Raw genomic sequence first — 24,437 nt, 5'->3', positions numbered from 1 at the left:
TTTATAGGGGGGGGCCCCCAAAACCTCCATAATTTTATAGGGGGGGGCCCCAAACCCCCAAAACCTTACGGGGGGGCCCCAAAACCCCCCTAATTTTATATGGGGGGCCCCCAAAAACCCCATAATTTTATACGGGGGGGCCCCAAAAACCCCCCTAATTTTATAGGGGGGGCCCCAAAACCCCCAAAACCTTATGGGGGGGGCCCCAAAACCCCCCTAATTTTATGGGGGGGGGCCCCAAACCCCCCTAATTTTATGGGGGGGGGCCCCAAACCCCCATAATTTTACGGGGGGCCCCCCAAACCCCCATAATTTTATAGGGGGCCCCCCCCACCCCCGTAACTTTACGGGGGGGCCCCCCCCCGCCCGCCCCCCCCGCTCACCGTGTGCGCCCCCCCCCATGGCGGCCGCCAGCCCCCCCAGGGCGCGCAGGGCGTAGGCGAGGGCGCGGGGGGGGGGCGCCGGGCTCCAGCCCCCCCCGGCAGAGGGCGGCCAGGGCCGGGCCGTGGGGGGCCAGCGCCGGGGGGGGGGTCCTCCAGCGCCGCGCTCAGCACCAGCAGGGCCGCCTGCGGGGGGGCGGGGGCGTGAAACAGACATTTAGCGACCCCCCCCCAAAAAAAAAACCCAACCCCCCCGCCTCGTTTTGGGGGGAAAACGGGGGAAATCGGGCAAAAACGGGGGGGAATTGGGGAAAAATGGGGGGGGGGGGGCCTCGAAACCGCCTTTTAGGGCAAAAATAAGGGGAAAGGGGTTGGGGGGGGCTCGAAACGGACATTTGGGGACCCCCCCCACAAAAAAATACCTTTAAAGCGCCCCCCCCGCCTCGTTTTGGGGGAAAACGGGGGGAAATTGGGCAAAAACGGGGGGAAATTGGGGAAAAACGGGGGGAAATTGGGCAAAAATGGGGGGGGGGGGGCCTCGAACCGCCTTTTAGGGCAAAAATAGGGGAAAGGGGTTGGGGGGGCTCGAAACCGATATCTGGGGACCCCCCCCAAAAAAAAACCACCCCCTCCGCCTCGTTTTGGGGGAAAACGGGGGGAAATTGGGCAAAAATGGGGGGAAATTGGGGAAAAACGGGGGGAAATTGGGCAAAAAACGAGGGGAAATTGGGCAAAAAATGGGGGGGGGGGGGCCTCGAAACCGCCATTTTGTGATCTCCCCCCCCCCCAACCCCCCCCAACTGCCCCCTCCCGCCTCGTTTTGGGGTAAATTTGGGGAAATTGGGGAAAACGGGGGGAAATTGGGCAAAAATGGGGGGAAATTGGGCAAAAATGGGGGGGGGGCCTCGAAACCGCCATTTAGTGACCTCCCCCCCCCCCAAACCCCTCCAACTGCCCCCCTGCCGCCTCGTTTTGGGGTAAATTTGGGGGAAACGGGGCGTGGGGGGGCCTCGACCCCCCCCCCTTAAGGTAAAAACAAGGGGAATGGGTTCGGGGGGGGGGCCTCGAAACCGCCATTTAGTGACCTCCCCCCCCCCCAAACCCCTCCAAACCGCCCCCTCCGCCCCGTTTTGGGGTAAATTGGGGGGAAAACGGGTTTGTTTGTTTTTTTTTTTTGGGGGGGGGGTCCTGATCGCGCCCTTACCTCCTTGCGCCGGGGGTCGGCGGCCGCCCCCTGCACCCAGGCCCCCAGGGGCCCCCAGGCGCCGGCCCCCCCCCCGCCGCAGCACCAGGGCCGCCAGCTGGGCCAGCGCCACCGCCACCGGGTGCCTGGGGGGGGGGGGCACATAATTGGGGGGGGGGGGGACACATAATTGGGGGGGGGGGGCGTGAAACCGCCCCAAATTTTGGGGGGGGGGGAGCCCCGAAACCGCCAAAATTTGACGGGGGGGGCCTGGAAACCGCTGCGAAACTCACTCCGTCTCCCGCTCCAGGGCTTCGGCCAGCAGGGTGGGGAGCCTGAAATTATTTTGGGGGGGGGGGGGCGTGGTTTGGGGGTTGCCCCCCCCCACCCCAAAACCGCCCCCCCCCCCCAAAACCCCCCCCCCCCCCAAGGCACCCACCTCTGCCGCAGGTCGGGGTCCAGGCGCCGCCAGCGCCCCGAAAGCCGGCGCCGCAGCAGCACCGCGGCCAGCTGCCGAACCTGGGGGGGGCGCCAAAATTTGGGTCGGGGGGGGGCCCAAAACCGACAAAATTTGGATGGGGGGGGCCCCGAAACTACCAGAAGTTGGAGGTCGGGGCCTCAAAACCGTGAAAAGTTGGACGGGGGGGGCCCCGAAACCGACAAAATTTGGGGGGGGGGGGGCCCTGAAACCGACATAATTTGGATGGGGGGGGGGGCAAAACTGACATAATTTGCACGGGGGGGGGCCCCAAAACTGACAGAATTTGGATGGGGGGGGCCCAAAAGTGACATAATTTGGATGGGGGGGGCCCGAAACCGACAGAATTTGGAGGGGGGGGGGCCAAAACTGACAAAATTTGGATGGGGGGGGCCCCGAAACCAACAAAATTTGGATGGGGGGGGCCCAAAACTGACAAGATTTGCACGGGGGGGGGCCCAAAGTGACAAAATTTGGATGGGGGGGGCCTGAAACTGACACAATTTGGAGGGGGGGGGCCAAAACTGACAGAATTTGCACGGGGGGGGCCCAAAACTGACATAATTTGGAGGGGGGGCCCGAAATGGACAAAATTTGCAGGGGGGGGGCCTGAAACTGACACAATTTGGGGGGGGGGGGGCGAAAATGACAAAATTTGCGGTGGGGGGGCCTGAAACTGCCAAAATTTGGATGGGGGGGGGCCAAAACTGACAAAATTTGGATGGGGGGGCGGAAAATGACAAAATTTGGGGGGGGGGGTCCCAAAATTGACATAATTTGCAGGGGGGGGCCCCAAAACTGACAGAATTTGGATAGGGGGGGGCCTGAAACTGACAACATTTGGGGGGGGGCCCCGAAATCACCGAAAATTGGGGGGGGGGCCCCGAGCCCCGGGGGGGCCTCACCTGCGGGCGGGGCCCGCCAGGTGAGCTGCCCCCCGGCGGCTCGGGGCCCGGGGGGTCGGCGAAGGCCTCGCGGAGCCGGGCGGTGGCCTGGGGGGGGGGGGGGGGGGTCACCGGGGGGGGGTCTTAGGGCACGTGCCCCCCGCCCCCGCGCGCACACGTGACCCCGCGGCCGGTACCCGGCGGATGCCGTCGCTGTCGGGCTCCAGGAGCGCCTCGAGCAGCGCCTCCAGCTCGGGCGCCGCCATCTTGGAAGCGGGCGGAAGGAGGGGGGAGGGGCGGGGGAGGGGACTTCCGGCGGATGCGGCCGCTCTGCGCCGGCTCGGGGGTCGTGGAGGAGCTCTTCAAGGGGCGACGGCGGGAAGGCGGGAGTTAAAAGGGCGACGGCTCCGCGGTGGGCCCCGAGCGGGTTCTTAAAACGCCAACAGCGCGACGCGCCCCACAACATCTCTTAAAAGGGCGATGCCGCCTCTTTGTCTACCGCCTCTCTTAAAAGGGCAACGCCACCGCGACGGGCCCACACACCCCCTTAAAAGGGCAACGCTCATTTCGACCTAATTTCCTCCCCACCCCAAAGCCCCGCCCCCTTTAACCACGCCCCACAATGACGACACAGTCTCGGGCTATGACATCATCAAGACACTTTATTACATCATCAACCGGGGTCGGGGGGTGAGGGGGGGGGGGAGGAGGGAGCTTCAAAGGGGGCGGGGCCAGGAGGGGGAGCTCCCCCCCGCCCCCCGCGGGGCGTGGCGGGTGGGCGGGGCTTTGGAGGAGCCCCGCCCCTTCACCGCCGGGCCCCGCCCCCCCGCAGGGCGAGGACGAGATGGAGGACGGAGCCGCCCTGGATCTTGTAAGTCGGCCGCCGTCTTCTCGTCGTTCCTGGGGGAGGGGGCGGGGCCAGCCCGTTAGGCCCCTCCCCCTTAATGCCCCACCCCCCTTAAGGCCCCACCCCCCTTTAGGCCCCACCCATTAGGCTCCTCCCTTTATTAACCCACCCCCCATTGATTATCCCCTTTAAGCCCCGCCCCCAAACCAAGTAGCCCCTCCCAGCGGGACCACACCCCGCCCGATTGGCCCCGCCCCCCCCACCAGGCCCCGCCCACCACGTGTAAGCCCCGCCCCTCACATCTGCTTGCCGCTGTAGATGAGGCGCTGCTGCTGGGCGGGATGCCTTCCTTCTCCTCCACGCGCTCCTTGATGCGCTCCACCTGCCCCCCCGGGGGGGGTATTATGGGATGGGTGGGCGGGGCCTCGCGGGGCCCCGCCCCCCCAATAACCCCACCCCCCTTCCCATCGTGCCCCGGCTCCGTACCTTGTCGGTGGGCTCGATGTCGATCTCGATCTCCTTCCCGGTCAGCGTCTGTAAGGGGGAGGGGCTTAATGAGGCCACGCCCACTTTGGCCACACCCTTACCGCATAGCCACGCCCCCTCCCTAAAGCCACGCCCCCTCCCTAAGGCCTCCCCCCCTCCCTAAGGCCTCCCCCCCTCCCCACCCCCTCTCCCACCCCCCCGCTCCCCCCAATCCCACAATGCCCCGCTCCCCCGCCCCTCCCCCACCCCCCCCCACCCCCCCGCCATCCCATAATGCCCCCCCCGTGCCCCTCCCCTCCCCCCCCGCACCTTCACTTTGATCAGCATCGTGCCCCCGCGCCCGGCTCCTCTCCCCCCCCGAAGCCCCGCCCCCCGGAACCGGAAATACCCCCCTCAAAAGCCCCGCCCCCCCGGAACCGGAAATACCCCCCTCAAAGCCCCGCCCCTTCCCCCCCTCAGCGCCGGGGGGAGCGGCACAAAATGGCCGCCGCCCGCGCGCGCGGGGGACGCTGGGAGCTGTAGTCCGCGCCCTCAAGCCCCGCCCCTCCCCCGGCGCCGCGCAAAATGGCGGCCGTCCCCGCGCGCGGGGGCTGCTGGGAGTGGTAGTCCGCGCCCCGCCTCCCTCGGAACGTTCCATTGTAAAGCCGCGGGGGGGGGGACACACACGACTAAACAGTTTTAAACCGATTTTAACGCTAAAAACGCGGATTTTGGCCACCTGTCCCTAAATACAGCGAGTCCCTAAGCCCTTCCACGCTCCCATTGGTGCCCTGCCCCGCTCCTCCTCGCTGATTGGCTGATTTTGCCCCCCCCCACCACCCCCCAGCAGCACTTGGTATGGCCCAGGAGGCGGCTCAGAATTTGGCAGCCCGTCATTCCCGATAGCTCAACTATTTTGGCAGCAAGCGCTAATTAGCGCGGGGGGCAATTAACGAGCAGGGGGTTCATTAACACTGACCTGCAGTGAGCATCGTGCGGCGGGGGAGGGGCAGGACGCGGCCCTGGAGAAGGGAACAGAAGGGGGAGGGGCGCCGTTAATTAATTCCCCCCTATTAATCCTGCCCCCCCTAATTACCCCGCTAATTACCCCCCCCTAATTAACGGCCCCACCTTCCTGCGGGGCAAGCTGTCCGAGTCCGAGTCGCTGATGACGTCACCGATGAATTCTTGAGGGGGGGGGGAGGCGGGGGGGCGGGGTCAGCGTGGCCACGCCCCCCTTCGAGGCCACGCCCCCTTCCGACACTCACCCAATGGCGCGCTGCGGAGGGGGCGGAGCCTGCGGAGCCCGGGGCGGGGATTGCGGACCTGGAGGCGGGGCTACAAGAGGGGGCGGGGCTAATCGGCGGGCAGGTGCCAAAAAGGGGCGGGGCTAAGGGGGAGGGGGCGGGGCTTCTCACCGGGGGGCGGGCTCCAGCTGGCGGCAGCTCCGCCTCAGGGGGCGTGGCAACGAGGCTGAGGGGGGCGGGGCTTGGCGTCAAGGGGGCGTGGCCTTGCGCGTTAAGCCCCGCCCCCCTCCTCCTCCCGAATAAGCCCCGCCTACCGCGGTGGGCGTGGCCCATGTCCACCAGGTACCGGCTGAGGATTGGCAGCTCCCGGGGGCGGGCCCCGGGCCCCGATTGGCTCCACACCACTTCCTGAAGCTGGGGAGGGGGCGGGGCTTAGAAGGGGGCGGGGCTTAGAAGGGGGCGTGGCCTCCAGCGGCCCCGCCCCCTTACGCCCCGCCTCTTTGTGCCCCACCCATTGAAGCCCCGCCCCCTTTTAGGCCCCGCCCCCTCATTATGACATCATGGGGCGGGGCCAACGCCTGGCCCCGCCCCCACCCCACCAAACCCCGCCCACCGCTAAGCCCCGCCCCCAACCCCCACCTCTCCCCGCCCCCCAGCCCCCCCTCCCAGCCCCTCCCCCCATTAGGCCCCGCCCCCTGTGACCCCCGCCCCCTTTGACCCCACCCCCTTAGGCCACGCCCCCCCGAGGCCACGCCCACCTTGGTGAGGTCGGGGGGGGGCAGGGCGCTCTCGAGGCGCTGCAGGAACTCGTAGAAGAGGCCCTCGAGGGCCTGCAGGAACGGCTCCCCGTACTCCCGCCCCGCCGGGCCCTGCGGGACACTGGGAGGCACTGGGAGGACTGGGAGGGACTGGGAGCCCCCCCGGCACCGCCCAGCAGCCCTCGGGGGGGGACTGGGGGGGCTGGGAGGTGCTAGGAAGGGACTGGGAGCAACTGGGAGGGTACTGGGAGCAACTGGGAGGGTACTGGGAAGAACTGGGAGGCACTGGGAGCAACTGGGAGGCACTGAGAAGTGCTACCGTGGAACTGGCGGCACAAAGAGGCACTGGGGAGCCCCTGGGAGGCAACATGGACATACTGGGAGGCACTGGGCCCTACTGGGAGGCCCCAGGGGCTACTGGAAGACCCCAGGACCCTACTGGAAGTCCCCAGCCCTACTGAAGACCCCAAGGCCCTACTGGGAGGCCCTGGTCCATACCGGAAGGTCCCAGGGCCTTACTGGGAGACCCCAGGACCCTACTGGGAGACCCCAGGACCCTCCTGGGAGACCCCAGGACCCTACCGGGAGACCCCAGGACCCTACTGGGAGGCGCTGGGCCGTACTGGGAGGCCCCAGGGCCCTACTGGGAGTCCCCAGGCCCTACTAGAAGACCCCAAGGCCCTACTGGGAGGCCCTGGTCCATACCGGAAGGCCCCCAGGGCCTTACTGGAAGGCCCCAGGGCCATTCTGGAAGACCCCAAGGACCTACTGGGAGGCACTGGGCCGTACTGGGAGGCCCCAGGGCCTTACTGGAAGGCCCCAGGACCCTACTGGGAGTCCCCAGGACCCTACTGGGAGTCCCCAAGGCCCTACTGGGAGGCCCTGGTCCATACCGGAAGGCCCCAGGGCCTTACTGGAAGGCTCCAGAACCCTACTGGAGACCCCAGGACACTCCTGGGAGGCACTGGGCCGTACTGGGAGGCCCCAGGGCCCTACTGGAAGACCCCAGGACCCTACTGGAGTCCCCAGGCCCTACGGGAAGACCCCAAGGCCCCACTGGGAGGCCCTGGTCCATACCGGAAGGCCCCAGGGCCTTACTGGAAGGCTCCAGAACCCTACTGGGAGACCCCAGGACCCTTCTGGGAGACCCCAGTACCCTACTGGGAGGCGCTGGGCCGTACTGGGAGTACCTACCCGCAGGTAGGCCGCCCGCCGCCGGCTGTCCCCCAGCAGCGCCAGCACCAGCTCGCGGAAGCTCTCCTGCGCCTCCTCCACCAGCGCCAGGTCCCGCGGGGTCTGGGGGGCACCGGGGGGGTCAGGGGGCGTCCCAGTGTCCCCGTCCCCGTCCCAGTGTCCCCCCCCCCGTCCCCGTGTCCCCCCCCCGGTGCCCACCGCCTGGCCGTGCCCCGCCATGGCCGCGGCCGTCGCCCTCGGGGAAGAAGGAGTCGATGGCGTCCAGGATCTTCCGTCCGCTGCGCCTCCTGCAGCATCCGCACCACCACCTGCGGGGCGGGGGAAGTGGCCACCGAGGGGGGGGAATGGCCACCGAGGGGGCAGAATGGCCACCGAGGGGGTAAAGTGGTCAACGAGGGGGGAGAATGGCCAACGAGGGGGGAAAATGGCCAACGAGGAAGAAGACGGCGGCCATGGAGGGAGGAAGATGAGGGAGGAAGATGGCTGACGGGGTGGGAAGATGGCCGCCAAGGAGGGACGCTGGCCAGCGAGGAGATAAAATGGCCACCGAGGGGGGAAAGCGGCCAACGAGGGGAGAAGGTGGTCAACGAGGGGGGAAAATGGCCACCGAGGAAGAAGCCGGCGGCCACGGAGGGAGGAAGGTGAGGGAGGAAGATGGCCGCCGAGGGGGGAAGATGGCCGCCGGTTACGTCTTGTGAGGGACGACGGGAAGGGCGTCGGCCACCTTGCGAGGGTGATGGGAAGGGCGTCGGCCATCTTGCGAGGACCAGGGGATGATGGGAAGGGCGTCGGCCATCTTGCGAAACCCAAGGGATGATGGGAAGGGTGTCGGCCATCTTGTGAGGACCAGGGGATGATGGGAAGGGCGTCGGCCATCTTGTAGGGCCCAGAGGGTGATGGGAAGGGCGTCGGCCATCTTGTAGGGCTCAGAGGGTGATGGGAAGGGCGTCGGCCATCTTGTGAGGACCAGGGGGTGATGGGAAGGGCGTCGGCCATCTTGTGAGGACCAGGGGGTGATGGGAAGGGCGTCGGCCATCTTGTAGGGCCCAGAGGGTGATGGGAAGGTTGCCGGCCATGTCTTGTGGGGGATGATGGGGAGGGCGAGAGGGCCTAGGGGGGTGACGGGAAGGGCGTCGGCCATCTTGTAGGGCTCAAGGGACGATGGGTAGGGCGTCAGCCATTTTATGACGGGGGACGGGCAGGGCGTCGGCCATCTCGCAGGGCGCAGGGGGTGCTGGGAAGGGGGCAGGGGTACTCACGGCGGCCTGCAGGCCGAGGCGCAGGCGGGCCCCGTGCCGGAAGCGGACGGCGCCCGGAGCCGCCCGCCCCACGGCCTCCAGCAGCCGCAGCACCCGCGGGAACTGGGCCAGGCTCCGCCCCCGCACCACGTGCCACGCCCCCGCCAGCGCCAGCCGCAGGGCCAGGGGGGGGCTGGGGGGGGGTGGGGTGGGCGGGGTCAGGGCGGGGCCCTGCCCACGAGGTGATAGCCCCGCCCATTGGCCAAAAGCCCCGCCCACATGCCCATATATGGCGCCGCACCAGCCCCTCAGCCCCGCCCACCGCCTTATAGCCCAGCCCACCGCCCCATAGCCCCGCCCACCGCCCCATAGCCCCGCCCATTGCCTCGTGGCCCCGCCCCCAGACCCCCCATTTAGCCCAAAGCCCGGCCTCAAGCCCCGCCCCCAGCTCCCAGGCCCCGCCCCCACCTCCATGACCCCGCCCCCAGCTCCCAGGCCCCGCCCCCACCTCCATGACCCCGCCCCCCGGCTCACAGGCCCCCGCCCATCCCCCATGACCACGCCCACCCGGTGACCACGCCCACCCGGTGACCACGCCCCCCTCCCCCGTAGCCCCGCCCCCCTCCCCCGCTCGTCCCCCAACCCGGAAGCCCCGCCCCCCCGCAGCCCCGCCCCCCCCGGCACACCTGACGTCACTCCTCCCCATGGCCCCTCCCTCCCGGTTGCGTCACTTCCGGTGGGGGGGGGGGGCGGGCCCCGCGCGGGGGCTGCGGCGGCGCCGGGACTCCGAGGGCGGCCCCGCGTGCGCCGGCGGCGGCGGCGCCGGAAGTGACGTCAGCGCGCCGCGGCCCCGCCCCCCCTTCCCCGATTGGCGGCGCGGCGCCTTTGTGACGTCACTTTTCCCGCGCTTCCTTCCTCCCCCCCCCCCCATAACGACGCGGGGGGCGGGGCTGCGGCGCGGCGCTTTATTGGGTGACGTCACGGGGAGGGGCGGTGACGTCATCGGGGCGGGTCGGGGGGGAGGGGCCAGGGGTGGGCGGGGCTCCCCCGGAGCTCCCTGTAACAGTCCCAGTGCTTCCAGTAGCCCCGATATCTGCTCCCAGTGCTCCCAGTAACCCTAATATCTGCTCCCAGTAGCGCTCCCAGTGCTCCCAGTAACCCCATGCCTGGCCCCAGTGCTCCCAGTAGCCCCCCCAGTGCTCCCAGTAACCCCCGTGCTTGGTCCCAGTGCTCCCAGTAACCCCCATTCCTGGTCCCAGTCCTCCCAGTATCACCACTGAGCCCTCCCAGTACACCCAGTCACCCTCCCAGTGCCCCCAGTACCCTCTGACGTCCTCCCAGTCCCCTCCCAGTGCTCCCAGTCCCCTCCAGTCCCTCCCAATGACCCCTTATCCCCCTCCTAGTGCTCCCAGTCCTCTCCCAGTCCCCCCCCAGTGCCCCCAATCCCCTCCCAGTTGCCCCCAGTCCCCTCCCAGTGCCCTCCATACCCCTCCCAGTGCTCCCAGTTCCCTCCCAGTCCCCTCCCAGTGCTCCCAGTCCCCCTCCAGTCACCCCATACCCCCCTCCCAGTGCTCCCAGTCCCCCCCCGGTCACCCCCCGGTGCTCCCAGCGGGGCGCGCCCGGCGGCGTCGCCCCCTGCGGGTGCGGGGCGGGGGCTCGGCGGCGCTCCCAGCGTTCCCAGTAGGGTCGGGGGCGGCGTCGAACTGGAGGGTGCCGTGCACGGGGCCCAGCTGGGCGCTCTCCATGGCCGCCACCAGGCGCCGGCGCCCCGGGCGCAGCGGCACCACCGGCTGCCGGAGCCGCAGCGTCTGCCCCGCCTCCACCGTCCTGTGGGGACAACGGGGACACGGGTGGCACGCGGGCACCCTGGGGTGCTGACGGGGGTGGGGGGGTGCCCTATAGACCTGTTGGGTGCCCTACAGACCCATTGGGTGCCCCATAGATCATTGGGTGCTCTAGAGGTGATTGGGTGCCCCATAGACCCTTTGGGTGCCCAAGAGGTCGTTGGGTGCCCCATGGCCCCTTTGGGTGCCCCATCAGTGACTGGGTGCCCAGGGGGTGGTTGGGTGCCCCATGGACCCCTTGGGTGCTACCACAGATGAATGGGTGCCCTAGAGGTGGTTGGGTGCCCTGTGGACCCTTTGGGTGCCCCATCAATGATTTGGTGCCCTACAGCCCCTTTGGGTGCCCTGGAGGTGGTTGGGTGCCCCTTAGACCCATTGGGTGTCCCAGGGATGGTTGGGTGCCCCACGGCTCCTTTGGGTGCCACCAAGGTTGACTGGGTGCCCTAGAGGTGACTGGGAGCTACCAGGGTTGGTTGGGTGCCCCATGGACCCTTTGGGTGCCTCATGGATGTTTGGGTGACCTACAGCCCCTTTGGGTGCCACCAAGGTTGACTAGATGTCCGAGAGGTGATTGGGTGCCCCATGGACCCTTTGGGTGCCCCATGGACCCTTTGGGTGCCCCACGCTCCCCACCCCACCCCCATTAGGTCCCCCACCCCACAGCCACCCACCCCACCACTTGGGACCCCAACCCCCACCCAAATCCCACCCCCACCCATGTCCCCACCCCCCACCCCCCACCCCCCATCCCGGTGTCCCCACCCCACGGTGACGGCCTGGGGGCAGGACAGCCCCGCGCCCTCCATGCGCAGCACGGCGCCCGTCAGCGCCCGCGGCAGCGGGTTCTGGAAGACCACCTGCACCGGCACCTCCTGGCCCACCACCGCCGGCGCCAGCAGCTGCGGGGGACACGGGGGGACAGGGTTGGGACGGGGCCGAGGTGGCACCCAAGGGACCCAAGGACAGGGACGGGGCCCAAGGGAGGGGGAGGAGTCCCAGGGGATGGGGACTAGGCCCAAGATGGAACCCAGGAACCCAAGGGAGATGGACGAGGCCCAAGATGGAGCCCAAGGGACATGGACAAGGCCCACAGGACATGGACGGAACCCAAGGGACACGGACAAGGCCTAAGGGATGTGGATGGGACCCAAGATGGAGCCCAAGGGGCCCAAGGGACGTGGACAAGGCCCAAGGGACATGGATGGAACCCAAGGGAGATGGATGAGGCCCAAGATGGAGCCCAAGGGACGTGGACAAGGCCCAAGGGACATGGATGGGACCCAAGGGAGATGGATGAGGCCCAAGATGGAGCCCAAGGGACATGGACAAGGCCCAAAGGACGTGGACAAGACCCAAAATGGAGCCCAGGGGACCCAAGGGACATGGATGGGGCCCAAGAGACATGGACAAGGCCCAAGATGGAACCCAGGGGATGGGGACAAGGCCCAAGGGACGTGGATGGGGACCAAGGGACATGGATGGGGCCCAAAATGGAGCCCAAAGGACATGGATGGAACCCAAGTGACATGGACAAGGCCCAAAGGACACGGATGGGGCCCAAGATGGAACCCAGGGGACAAGGACGGGACCGAAGGAATGTGGACGGGGGCCCAAGGGACGTGGAGGTAGACCCAAGGGATGTGGGTGGGACCCAAAGGACATGGACAAGGCCCAAAATGGAGCCCAAGGGACACAGATGGGGCCCAAGATGGAATCCAAGGGACCCAAGGACATGGACAAGGCCCAAGGGACATGGACAAGGCCCAAGGTGGAACCCAAGGGATGTGGATGGGACCCAAAGGACATGGACAAGGCCCAAAATGGAGCCCAAGGGGCACGGATGGAGCCCAAAGGACACGGATGGGGCCCAAGATGGAACCCAAGGGACCCAAGGACATGGACAAGGCCCAAGGGACATGGACAAGGCCCAAGGTGGAACCCAAGGGATGTGGATGGGACCCAAAGGACACGGACAGGGCCCAAGGGACACGGAGGAGACCCAAGATGGAACCCAAAGGACGTGGATAGGACCCAAAGGACATGGACGAGGCCCAAAACGGAGCCCAAGGGACACAGACGGAGCCCAAAGGACACGGATGGGGCCCAAGATGGAACCCAAGGGACATGGACAGGACCCGAGGGACACGGCCGGGACCCCAGGGACGCGGCCGGCCCCTACCGTGAGCGTGAGGTCGGGCGCCTGCAGCCGCACGCGCAGCTCCTTGGCCACCACCTGCCCGGTCTCCTCCACCGCCCCGGCCACCGACAGCTTCAGCGCGTCCTGGTCGCCCACGTGGGGGCCGTACTCCGCGTACCCCACCGTCATCGTCACCGTCTCCTCTGCGGGGATGGGCGGGACACGGCGTTGGGCGATCCCCCGAGGTCCCGGGGGGATTTTTTGGGGGGGGTCCTCGGGGGGTCACGGGCCTCACCCTGCCCCGGAGGCACGGCGCGCCGGTGCTGCTCCTGGCGGAAGGGGGCCCCGGCCACCCCGGTGTAGCGGACGGGGGCGAGGGCCAGGCGGAGGCGGAGCGTCCGAGGCTCCGCCCCCTGGTTGCGGGCCACCACCCGCAGCTCTAGCTCCGCCCCCGCCACCGCCGGCCCCGCCCCCACCGTCACCGTCACCTCCCCGGTGGACGGGGTCCCCCGGGTGCGGGGCCGGGAGCCGTGGGAGGTGGCTGTGGAGACGGCGCGGCGCTCCTCCTCCGAGCCTGTGGGGGGCAGGGGTTAGAGGTCAGGGGTCAAGGGGCGCGGGAGGAGGTCACGCGAAGTAGGGTTGGGGGGTCCCGGGGTCAAGGGGTCATGGGGTGGGGGCGGTTGGGTCAAGGGGGTCAAAGGGGATGGGGTCGTGGGTCGAGGGTTGTGGGTCTTGAGGTCCTGGGGTCTAGAGGTCAAGGGTCAAGGGGTCTTGAGGTCTTAAGGTCAATGGGTCAAGGGTTACGGGGTCTTGAGGTCAATGGGTCATGGGGTCAGGGGGTCTTGAGGTCAATGGGTCAATGGGTCAAGGGGTCTTGAGGTCAATGGGTCAAGGGGTCTTGAGGTCAACGGGTCAAGGGGTCTTGAGGTCAACGGGTCAAGGGGTGATGGGTTTTGGGGGTCAAAGGGTGATGGGTCAAGGGTCTGGGGGTCGTGGGGGTCAAGGGTCACCAGGTCACAGACACAAGGGCCCAACCCTCATTGGCTGTCGGGCTCAGGAACAATGGGGTCAAGGCTCGGGGTCAAGGCTCGGGGTCAAGGCTCGGGGTCAAGGCTCGTTGGGTCAGGTCAGAGCCAGAGGGAGGGGGGCGTGGCCGGAAGGGGGGCGTGGCCAGGAGCGGGGGGGGGCGTGGCCTCACCCTCGGGGTGCTTGTATTGGTGGGTGATGTCGATGCGGGCCCCCGAGCCCGCCCCCAGGGTGCTGATGCGGCGCCCGATGGCGCCTTCCTCCACGTGCACCACCGAGAAGGCCCCGTTGGGCTGCCGCTGCCAGTACACCTTGTCGCTGTTCACCTGTGGCCACGCCCCCCTCATTAGCATGGACACGCCCCCCTCATTAGCATGGACACACCCCCCTCGTTAGCACGCACCACGCCCACCACCCCCTTGGCCCCACCCCCTTAGCGCTGACCCCCGCCCTCTTGTGCCCCCACCCCTCCCATGGAGCCTGCCCTGGCCCTAAGCCCCGCCCACCATCCCTAAGCCCCGCCCACCAGCCCCAAGCCCCGCCCACCCCACGCCCCCTGTGGATAACCCACGCCCCCTGCGGATAAACCACGCCCCCTACCTCAGCGAAGACGAATGGGGTGTCGTACTTGAGGAAGACCTCGCCGTTCTTCACCGCCGTCACCGAGCAGGGCCCGCAGCAGAAGAGCCCTGTGAGGGGCAGCACAAACCAGTACAGACCAGTATAGACCAGTACAGACCCATACCGACCAGTATACACGAGTACAGACCAGTACAGGCCAGTATAGACCAGTACAGACCAGCACAAAGGGCTGCCCATTGGCCACCAACCATCCCCTGAACCTCCCACCCAGGTCTCCTCCCAGCACCTCCCAGTATAAACCAGTATAAACTGGTATAAACCAGTATAAATGACTGTGTTCCATAAACCAGTATAAACCAGTACCGCTGCTGGTCTCCTGCGGGGTGGCGTCGACCACCTGCCACCCGTCGTAGCCATCGGGGAGGTCGGGGCGCTTCATCCAGCAGTCGTTCCACACATGGAAGTTCCTGCGCAGACCAGTATAAGCCAGTATGGACCAGCATGGACCAGTTCAGACCAGTATGACCCAGAAGGAGCCACTCTGCCAGCCATTCCTACCCCCATGGTGCCGCAAACCACCTCCTTGTGCCCTCCTGGTGCTGCTGCCCCGCGCCCGCCCGGCCCAAACCAGTATAAACCAGTATAAACCAGTACCAGACGGAGTCGGTGTTGAGGCGCTCCATGGGCCGCATGTTCTCGTCGAAGTAGATGTCGGTGGTGAGGGAGACGTCGGTGTCATGGGCCGAGTTGTAGTTGGTGACGGTGCGGGTGGGCAGCCCCAGGCACCGCAGCACTGCGCCCACCAGTACAGACCAGTCAGAACCAGTATAGACCAGCATGAACCAGTACAGACCAGTATGAACCAGTACAGACCAGTATGTAGCCAAGAACCTTGACTCAACTTCTCTCCCTTACTCCGAGCACCTCCTCGTGGCTCCCAGGTGCTCTGAGACCACCTCACGCCCTCTCCCAGTATAAACCAGTATGAACCGGGGGCAAAAAAATATAAACAAGGATCAAACCAGTATAAACTAGAGTCAGACCAGTATGAACCGGGCTCAAAACGGTATGAACAGGGCTCAAATTGGTAAAAAGTGGCATAAAACTGGTATAAACCGGAGTCAAACCGGTATAAACTGGGGTTAAGCTGGTATAAACCGGAGTCAAACCAGTATAAACCGGAGTCAAACTGCTAAAAAATGGGGTTAAACTGGTATAAACCAGTATAAACCGTGCCCAGAACCACATAAACTGGAGTCAAACCGGTGTAAACCGGGGTCAAACTGGTGTAAAATGGAGTCAAGGCACTATGAATTGGGCTCAAACCGACATGAGGTGGGGTAAAACCAGTATAAATAGGGTCAAACCAGTATAAACTGGAGTCAAACAGGTATAAACTGGATCAAACTGGTCCAAACTGGAGTCAAACCGGTACAAACCACACCCCAAAACCACCCAAACCGGACCCAAACCCATGCAAACCAGGCCCAAGCCCCCACCCTACCCCCACCTCCCCCCCCATCACACCACCCCTATCACCACCCACCCCCTCCCCCCTCCCAGTATAGACCAGTACGGCCCAGTACCGGTCGTCATGACGCCGGCGAAGACCCAGCACTGGCCGAAGCGCACGGGCGCGCCGCCGCGGTGGTAGGCCCGCAGGATGTCCACGGAGCCGGCCCAGGCCGAGGGGTTGGTGCCCTGCGCGTAGTCGCCCGTCCAGTTGCCCACCAGCACCCCGTTGTCGTCCAGGGAGTTCACCTGCGGCACCCCGAAACCTCACAGAGGGGCAGAACGCCCCCAAAAACCCCAAAATGCCCCCAAAACACCCCAAAATGAGGCCCCGGAAACGGCGCCGCCCAACGCACCAAGATGGCGGCAGGAGAGGACGGAATGTGCAAAATTACCTCAAGAACCCAATGAAAACCACCCAAAATGCGCCCCAAAACCCCAAATTGCCTCCTGGGAGTGTTCGGGGACCTCAAAAAAAATCAATAGGGTGCCCCAAAAATCAATAGGGTGCCCCAAAAATCAATAGGGTGCCCCAAAAACCTCCAAATCCCATTAAAACTCACCCAAAAATGCCATCAGAAGGCCCAAACCCAAGGAAATGCCCCCAAATCCCGAACTTCCCTCACTAGAAGCCACCAAAACCCCCCAAAAGCTCCCAAATCCCATGAAATCGCCCCAAATCCCGCCAGAACCCTTCAAAACTCGTGGAAACGCCCCCGAATCTTGTTGAAACCCCCCCCGAAACGTTATCGGAAGCCACCAAAATCCCAAAGAAAGACAAAACCCAACGGAATCGACCCAAAATTAACCCTCCGAAACCCCACGTCGGCTCCCACAAAACCCCAGTATTTCCCCCCAAACCCTCTCGGCGCACCCCATCGCTTTGTAACCAAAAAGCTCAGAATTTTCCCCAAAACCCACCATGGCGGAGACGACGCGGGACACCATGACAGGGTCCCCCCGGGCGCTGTGGGGCATCCCGCGGCGGTCCAGGATGTAGAGGCAGGCCTCCAGCACCCCTGCATCAAACTGGGGGGACCCCGAAATCAGGGGCGCCCCAAAATCCCCCAAATCCACCCCAAAATCCCCCCCGATCCGCCCCAAAATCACCACAATCCACCCCAAAATCCAGCAGCTCTTTTGCGGTCCCCCCCGGATCTGCGACGGTTTTGGGAACCCCCAATCATTTTTCGGAGACGGCCCATCGTGATTTTGGGGACATTCTATGGTTTTTTAGGTGTTTTTCCATTTTTTAGGATCCTCCGTTTTAGGATATCCCCAAATTTTGGGGTCCCACCTGCCCATTTTGGGGTTCAATTCAACATTTTGGGGGTTCCACCTCCCCATTTTGGGGTCCTCAGTTCTTTTGAGGTTCCCACCCAGATTTTTGGGGTCGTCCCCATTTTTGGGGAGGATTCTCCCGTTTTTGGGGCCCTACATTTTTGGGGTTCCCCCCCCCCCCCCTCTTTTTTTGGGGTACCTGCCCGTAGTTCCAGGAGCGCTCGGCGATCTGGTCCTCGGTGCCGTAGAAGATGCGCCCCGTCTCGTTAAGGACGTACTCGTTAAGGTCGCTCGTCTTCTCCATGTAGACGTTGTCATCTGCGGGGAGCCCCGAAACCGCCAAATTTCAACCCCGGGAGCCCCGAAACCGCCAAATCTCAACCCGGGGAGCCCCGAAACCGCCAAATTTCAACCTAGGGAGCCTCAAAACCGCTAAACTGAGATTGGGGAGCCCCGAAACCGCCAAATCTCAACCCGGGGAGCCCCGAAACTGCCAAATTTCAACCTAGGGAGCCCCGAAACCGCTAAACTGAGATTGGGGAGCCCCAAAACTGCCAAATCTCACCCCGGGGAGCCCCGAAACTGCCAAATTTCAACCCCGGGAGCCCCAAAACTGCCAAATCTCACCCCGGGGAGGCCCAAAACCACCAAATCTCAACCCGGGGAGCCCCGAAACTGCCAAATTTCAACCTAGGGAGCCTCGAAACCGCTAAACTGAGATTGGGGAGCCCCGAAACCGCCGAATCTCAACCCGGGGAGCCCCGAAACTGCCAAATTTCAACCCCGGGAGCCCCAAAACTGCCAAATCTCACCCCGGGGAGGCCCAAAACCACCAAATCTCAACCCGGGGAGCCCCGAAACTGCCAAATCTCAACCCAGGGAGCCCCGAAACCGCTAAACTGAGATTGGGGAGCCCCGAAACCGCCAAATCTCACCCCGGGGAGCCCCGAAACTGCCAAATTTCAACCCCGGGAGCCCCAAAACTGCCAAATCTCACCCCGGGGAGGCCCAAAACCACCAAATCTCACCCCGGGGAGCCCCGAAACCGCCAAATCTCAACCCGGGGAGCCCCGAAACTGCCAAATTTCAACCTAGGGAGCCTCGAAACCGCTAAACTGAGATTGGGGAGCCCCAAAACCGCCAAATCTCACCTCGGGGAGCCCCGAAACTGCCAAATTTCAACCTAGGGAGCCTCGAAACCACTAAACTGAGATTGGGGAGCCCCGAAACCGCCAAATCTCAACCCAGGGAGCCCCGAAACTGCCAAATCTCAACCCGGGGAGGCCCAAAACCGACAAATATCAACCCGGGGAGGCCCAAAACTGCCAAATCTCACCATGGGGAGCCCCAAAACTGACAACTCTTAAACAGGGGAGCCCCGAAACTGACAAATCTTGCACTGGGGAGCCCCAAAACTGACAAATCTCAACCCGGGGAGCCCCGAAACCGCCAAATTTCAACCCAGGGAGCCTCGAAACCGCTAAACTGAGATTGGGGAGCCCCAAAACCGCCAAATCTCAACCCGGGGAGCCCCGAAACTGCCAAATTTCAACCTAGGGAGCCTCGAAACCGCTAAACTGAGATTGGGGAGCCCCGAAACCGCCGAATCTCAACCCGGGGAGCCTCAAAACTGCCAAATTTCAACCTAGGGAGCCTCGAAACCGCTAAACTGAGATTGGGGAGCCCCAAAACTGCCAAATCTCAACCCGGGGAGCCCCGAAACTGCCAAATCTCAACCCGGGGAGCCTCGAAACCGCTAAACTGAGATTGGGGAGCCCCGAAACCGCCAAATCTCAACCCGGGGAGCCCCGAAACTGCCAAATTTCAACCTAAGGAGCCTCAAAACCGCTAAATTGAGATTGGGGAGCCCCAAAACTGCCAAATCTCAACCCGGGGAGCCTCAAAACCGCTAAACTGAGATTGGGGAGCCCCGAAACCGCCAAATCTCAACCCGGGGAGCCCCGAAACTGCCAAATTTCAACCTAGGGAGCCTCGAAACCGCTAAACTGAGATTGGGGAGCCCCGAAACTGCCAAATCTCAACCCGGGGAGCCTCAAAACCGCTAAACTGAGATTGGGGAGCCCCAAAACTGCCAAATCTCAACCCGGGGAGCCCCGAAACTGCCAAATTTCAACCTAGGGAGCCTCGAAACCGCTAAACTGAGATTGGGGAGCCCCAAAACCGCCAAATCTCAACCCGGGGAGCCCCGAAACTGCCAAATCTCAACCCAGGGAGCCCCAAAACCGCCAAATCTCACCCCGGGGAGCCCCGAAACTGCCAAATTTCAACCTAGGGAGCCTCGAAACCGCTAAACTGAGATTGGGGAGCCCCGAAACTGCCAAATCTCAACCCGGGGAGCCCCGAAACCGCCAGATTTCAACCTAGGGAGCCTCGAAACCGCTAAACTGAGATTGGGGAGCCCCGAAACCGCCAAATCTCAACCCGGGGAGCCCCGAAACCCCCAAATAACCCGCGGGGGGAGCCCCGAAACCGCCGAATCTCACCGCAAGGAGCCCCCAGCTTGCCCAACTCCGTTGCTTTTTGCCCCGAAACGCTTCCGACTCACCGGGGCACCAGGGGTTGAAGAGGAGGATGATGTCGTTGGCGTCCTCGAAGGGGGCGGCGTACTCCCCGACCCCCGTGCGGGTCTTGACGCTGAGGCGGTAGCGGCCAATGGGAGCGTCGGGCGGGGCCGTGACGCAGAGGCGCAGGGCGGGGCCTCCGGGGAGCTCCGCCCCTTCCTCCCGCTCCTCCTCCTCCGCCGTCCAGCCGGTGGCCGAGGCCTCGCCCAGCGGGATGAGGACGTGGGTGCCCTTGGCCACCTGCGGGTTGGGGCCTGCCGGGTGACATCACCGGCCCGCCGTGACGTCATCGGCCGCGGCGTGACGTCATCGGCCCCGGCGTGACGTCACCGCCAGGGCAGGCGAGGTCGCCACGCCCCCGGGTGAGGTCATCGCGCCCCGCGGCGCGGGCGCGGGGCCGAGTCCACCCCCCAAACAAGGGGCGCGGCGGCGGCCTCAGTGGCGTCCTCGCCCCTCCTGGGCGATGTCATCACAGCTTGCGTGATGTCACCACGCCCCCAATTAATCCTCAACCCTTAATTGACCTTCCCGGGCCTCCCCTCCCCTTCCCCAGCCTCCCTTCCCCTTCCCCTTCCCCCCTTGCCCTTCCTTGGCCTCCCTTGCCCTTCCCCTTTCCCCCTTCGCCCTTCCCCATCCTCCCCTTGCCCTCCCCGGCCTCCCTTCCCCTTCCCCGTCCTCCCTTCCCCTTCCCCCCTTACCCTTCCCCTTCCCCCCTTGCCCTTCCCCTTCCCCCCTTGCCCTTCCCCTTCCCCCCTTGCCCTTCCCCTTCCCCCCTTGCCCTTCCCCTTCCCCCCTTGCCCTTCCCCTTCACGCCTTGCCCTTCCCCTTCCCCCCTTTGCCCTTCCCCATCCTCCCCTCGCCCTCCCCGGCCTCCCTTCCCCTTCCCCGGCCTCCCTTCCCCTTCCCCCCTTGCCCTTCCTTGGCCTCCCTTCCCCTTCCCCCCCCTTGCCCTTCCCCTTCCCCAGCCTCCCTTCCCCTTCCCCCCTTGCCCTTCCTTGGCCTCCCTTCCCCTTCCCCCCTTGCCCTTCCCCTTCCCCCCTTGCCCTTCCCCTTTCCCCCTTTGCCCTTCCCCTTCCCCCCTTTGACCTTCCCCACCCTCCCCTCGCCCTCCCCGTCCTCCCTTCCCCTTCCCCTTCCCCCCTTGCCCTTCCCCTTCCCCCCTTTGCCCTTCCCCTTTCCCCCTTTGCCCTTCCCCATCCTCCCCTCGCCCTTCCTGGCCTCCCTTCCCCTTCCCCGTCCTCCCTTCCCCTTCCCCCCTTACCCTTCCCCTTCCCCCCTTGCCCTTCCCCTTCCCCCCTTGCCCTTCCCCTTCCCCCCTTGCCCTTCCCCTTCCCCCCTTGCCCTTCCCCTTTCCCCCTTCGCCCTTCCCCATCCTCCCCTCGCCCTCCCCCTTCCCCGGCCTCCCTTCCCCTTCCCCCCTTGCCCTTCCCCTTTCCCCCTTCGCCCTTCCCCGGCCTCCCCTCGCCCCCCACGGCCTCCCCTCGCCCCCCACGCCCCCGCTGACCGAGGGTGAGCTCCACGCAGAGGCTGTCGTCCTCGGGGTCGAAGGGCCGGGGCAGGAGGACGCGGAGGTCGAAGGGCTGCCCCCGGCGCACCACCAGGTGGGGGCAGGCGAACTCGGAGGTGCGGTGGGCCACCCGGTTGGCCGCCGAGCCCACCACCAGGCCCCGGGGGGCCAACAGGCCTGGGGGGGTCGGGCGGTGAAAACCCCGCGCGAATCCGACCCCGGGAACCCCCAAAACCACCCCGAAATCCGCCCCCCTCGGGGGGGCCTTGAAACCGTCGTTTCCCCACCGAGCAGCGCTTTCCCTACCAAACAGCCCGCGAATGGACCCGAAAAGGGTGTTTTTTACCCCAAAATGGGGACGCTGAGGCACAGCGAGGAGTGGTGTTAAGGGGCTGGGGGCTTTAACCCCTTAAATTCCCCTTTAGGGGGCGTAAAAACCCTAAAAGGGCTTTCTGGGGGGAGCCTCGACACTGCCTTTTTGCCCCCCAAATAGCCCAAAATGTCCCAAAAAGCAGTGATTTTGGCCTAAAATGGCGACTGGGGAATACATGGGGGGGGACAGGGGAGGGGTGCTAAGAGGGGGGACCCCAAAACCCTTAAATTTCCCTGGGGGGGGGGCAATAAAACCCCTAAAAGTGGCACTGGGGGGGGGGGCTCGAAACTCTCTTTGTGAAAAGAGCCTGCCCCAAAATGGCATTTTTTCGCCCCAAAACGTGGCAGGGTGGAAGAAGGGGAGGGGTACAACACGAGGACCCCCCCCCCGGACACCAAACAGGGGGGTGGGGGGGGCAAAACCCCCCAAATTTCTTCGGGGGGGGGACCCGAAACCGCCGCTCCTTCCCCGCGGGGAGCCTCGAAACCGCCTTTTTTCGGTCATGATTATTATTTTTTTTTTAAATTTTTTGCCGAAAAGCGCCGTTTCTCGGCCCGAAACCCACCTGGCCGTATCGGCTGGGGGGGCCGCCGCCCCGGCACCTCCCCGGGGGGGGGCTCCCAGTCCTCGTTGCCGCGCCGGCAGCACCCGCAGCACCCGCAGCACCCCCCGAGGCGGCGCCAGAAGCCCCGGCGGGGGCGGGGGGCGGGGGCGGGGGGCGCCCCCCGCGGCCGGAAGCTGGCGGCCGCCCAGCGGCCCGGGTCCAGGCGGGGGTCGGCGTCCGGCATGGCCTGCGGGCACCAGTACGGACCAGTAAGGACCGGTACGGACCGGTACGGACCTCCAGGAACCGGTATGGACCCCCAGGAACCGGTAGGGACCTCCTACAGTGGCCCATTAAGGCCCCCAAGCCCTTCCCAGTATAACCAGTAAGAGCATTATGGACCAGTAGAGTCCGTTGGAAACCAGTATGGACCAGTAAAGACCAGTAGGAACCCTCAGGAACCAGTATGGAACTCCAGGAACCAGTAGGGACCCCCAGGAACCAGTAGGGACCTCCTACAGCGGCCCATTAAGGCCCCCAAGCCCTTCCCAGTATAACCAGTAAGAGCATTATGGACCAGTAGAGTCCGTTGGAAACCAGTATGGACCAGTATGGACCAGTAGGAACCCTCAGGAACCAGTATGGAACTCCAGGAACCAGTAATGACCCCCAGGAACCAGTATGGACCCCCAGGAACCAGTAGGAACCTCCCAGAATGGCCCTTTAAGGCCCTCAAGCCCTTCCCAGTATAACCAGTAAGAGCATTTTGGACCAGTACAATCTATTAGAAACCACTATGAACCAGTATGGACCAGTAAGGACCAGTAGGAACCCTCAGGAACCAGTATGGAACTCCAGGAACCAGTAGAGACCTCCAGGAACCAGTAGGGACCCCCAGGAACCAGTAGGGACCTCCCACAGTGGCCCATTAAGGCCCCCAAGCCCTTCCCAGTATAACCAGTAAGAGCATTATGGACCAGTAGAGTCCGTTGGAAACCAGTATGGACCAGTAAGGACCAGTAGAAACCCTCAGGAACCAGTATAGAACTCCAGGAACCAGTAGGGACCTCCAGGAACCAGTAGGGACCCCCAGGAACCAGTAGGGACCCCCAGGAACCAGTAGGGACCTCCTACAGCGGCCCATTAAGGCCCCCAAGCCCTTCCCAGTATAACCAGTAAGAGCATTATGGACCAGTAGAGTCCGTTGGAAACCAGTATGGACCAGTAAGGACCAGTAGGAACCCTCAGGAACCAGTATGGAACTCCAGGAACCAGTAGAGACCTCCAGGAACCAGTAGGGACCCCCAGGAACCAGTAGGGACCTCCCACAGTGGCCCATTAAGGCCCCCAAGCCCTTCCCAGTATAACCAGTAAGAGCATTATGGACCAGTAGAGTCCGTTAGAAACCAGTATGGACCAGTAAGGACCAGTAGGAACCCTCAGGAACCAGTATGGAACTCCAGGAACCAGTAGGGACCCCCAGGAACCAGTAGGGACCTCCCACAGTGGCCCATTAAGGCCCCCAAGCCCTTCCCAGTATAACCAGTAAGAGCATTATGGACCAGTAGAGTCCGTTGGAAACCAGTATGGACCAGTAAGGACCAGTAGGAACCCTCAGGAACCAGTATGGAACTCCAGGAACCAGTAGGGACCTCCAGGAACCAGTATGGACCCCCAGGAAGCAGTAGGGACCTCCCACAGTGGCCCATTAAGGCCCCCAAGCCCTTCCCAGTATAACCAGTAAGAGTGTTTTGGACCAGTACAGTCCTTTAAAAATGAGTATGGACCAGTATGGACCAGTAGGAACCAGTATGGACCTCCACAAACAAGTATGGACCCCCAGGAACCAGTAGGGACCTCCCACAGTGGCCCATTAAGGCCCCCAAGCCCTTCCCAGTATAACCAGTAAGAGCATTATGGACCAGTAGAGTCCGTTGGAAACCAGTATGGACCAGTAAGGACCAGTAGAAACCCTCAGGAACCAGTATAGAACTCCAGGAACCAGTAGGGACCTCCAGGAACCAGTAGGGACCCCCAGGAACCAGTAGGGACCTCCCACAGTGGCCCATTAAGGCCCCCAAGCCCTTCCCAGTATAACCAGTAAGAGCATTATGGACCAGTAGAGTCCGTTGGAAACCAGTATGGACCAGTAAGGACCAGTAGAAACCCTCAGGAACCAGTATAGAACTCCAGGAACCAGTAGGGACCTCCAGGAACCAGTAGGGACCCCCAGGAACCAGTAGGGACCTCCAGGAACCAGTAGGGACCTCCTACAGCGGCCCATTAAGGCCCCCAAGCCCTTCCCAGTATAACCAGTAAGAGCATTATGGACCAGTAGAGTCCATTGGAAACCAGTATGGACCAGTAAGGACCAG

General features: G+C 64.4%; 3 protein-coding genes across 3 annotated transcripts; all 3 read right to left on the bottom strand.

Moving 5' to 3' along the window:
- Window positions 1-383: 383 nt before the first annotated feature.
- Window positions 384-3,491, bottom strand: LOC308187275 (importin-4-like; the record flags this gene model as incomplete). Its single annotated transcript, XM_080609450.1, is given in 10 exon segments — window positions 384-456; window positions 458-529; window positions 531-566; window positions 1,585-1,656; window positions 1,658-1,709; window positions 1,857-1,898; window positions 2,003-2,082; window positions 2,947-3,033; window positions 3,123-3,191; window positions 3,465-3,491. Coding segments are annotated over 10 exon segments (610 nt in total), but the record flags the coding sequence as incomplete, so codon positions are not given.
- A 78-nt stretch (window positions 3,492-3,569) lies between these two features.
- Window positions 3,570-4,643, bottom strand: NEDD8 (NEDD8 ubiquitin like modifier). The gene is given in 6 exon segments (XM_080609449.1): window positions 3,570-3,799; window positions 3,801-3,825; window positions 4,073-4,106; window positions 4,109-4,154; window positions 4,259-4,306; window positions 4,568-4,643. Coding segments are annotated over 6 exon segments (240 nt in total). The 5' UTR covers window positions 4,586-4,643; the 3' UTR covers window positions 3,570-3,730.
- A 4,982-nt stretch (window positions 4,644-9,625) lies between these two features.
- TGM1 (transglutaminase 1) lies at window positions 9,626-22,309 on the bottom strand. Its single transcript, XM_080609447.1, has 14 exons — window positions 22,084-22,309; window positions 21,143-21,322; window positions 19,623-19,892; window positions 17,256-17,374; window positions 16,697-16,804; window positions 15,850-16,024; window positions 14,918-15,056; window positions 14,627-14,730; window positions 14,282-14,370; window positions 13,854-14,007; window positions 12,951-13,229; window positions 12,698-12,858; window positions 11,281-11,417; window positions 9,626-10,501 (listed from the first exon to the last, which is right to left on the bottom strand). The coding sequence occupies exons 1-14, from the start codon at window positions 22,304-22,306 to the stop codon at window positions 10,264-10,266; spliced, it is 2,376 nt and encodes a 791-aa protein (XP_080465573.1). The 5' UTR covers window positions 22,307-22,309; the 3' UTR covers window positions 9,626-10,263.
- Between the last annotated feature and the right edge of the window lie 2,128 nt (window positions 22,310-24,437).

Source organism: Anser brachyrhynchus (genome assembly GCF_964034855.1).
Source record: "Anser brachyrhynchus genome assembly, contig: SCAFFOLD_543, whole genome shotgun sequence".
Lineage (NCBI taxonomy): Eukaryota > Metazoa > Chordata > Aves > Anseriformes > Anatidae > Anser > Anser brachyrhynchus.
Note: the sequence above shows the minus strand (reverse complement) of the source record. Positions and strands in the feature narration are given on the sequence as shown.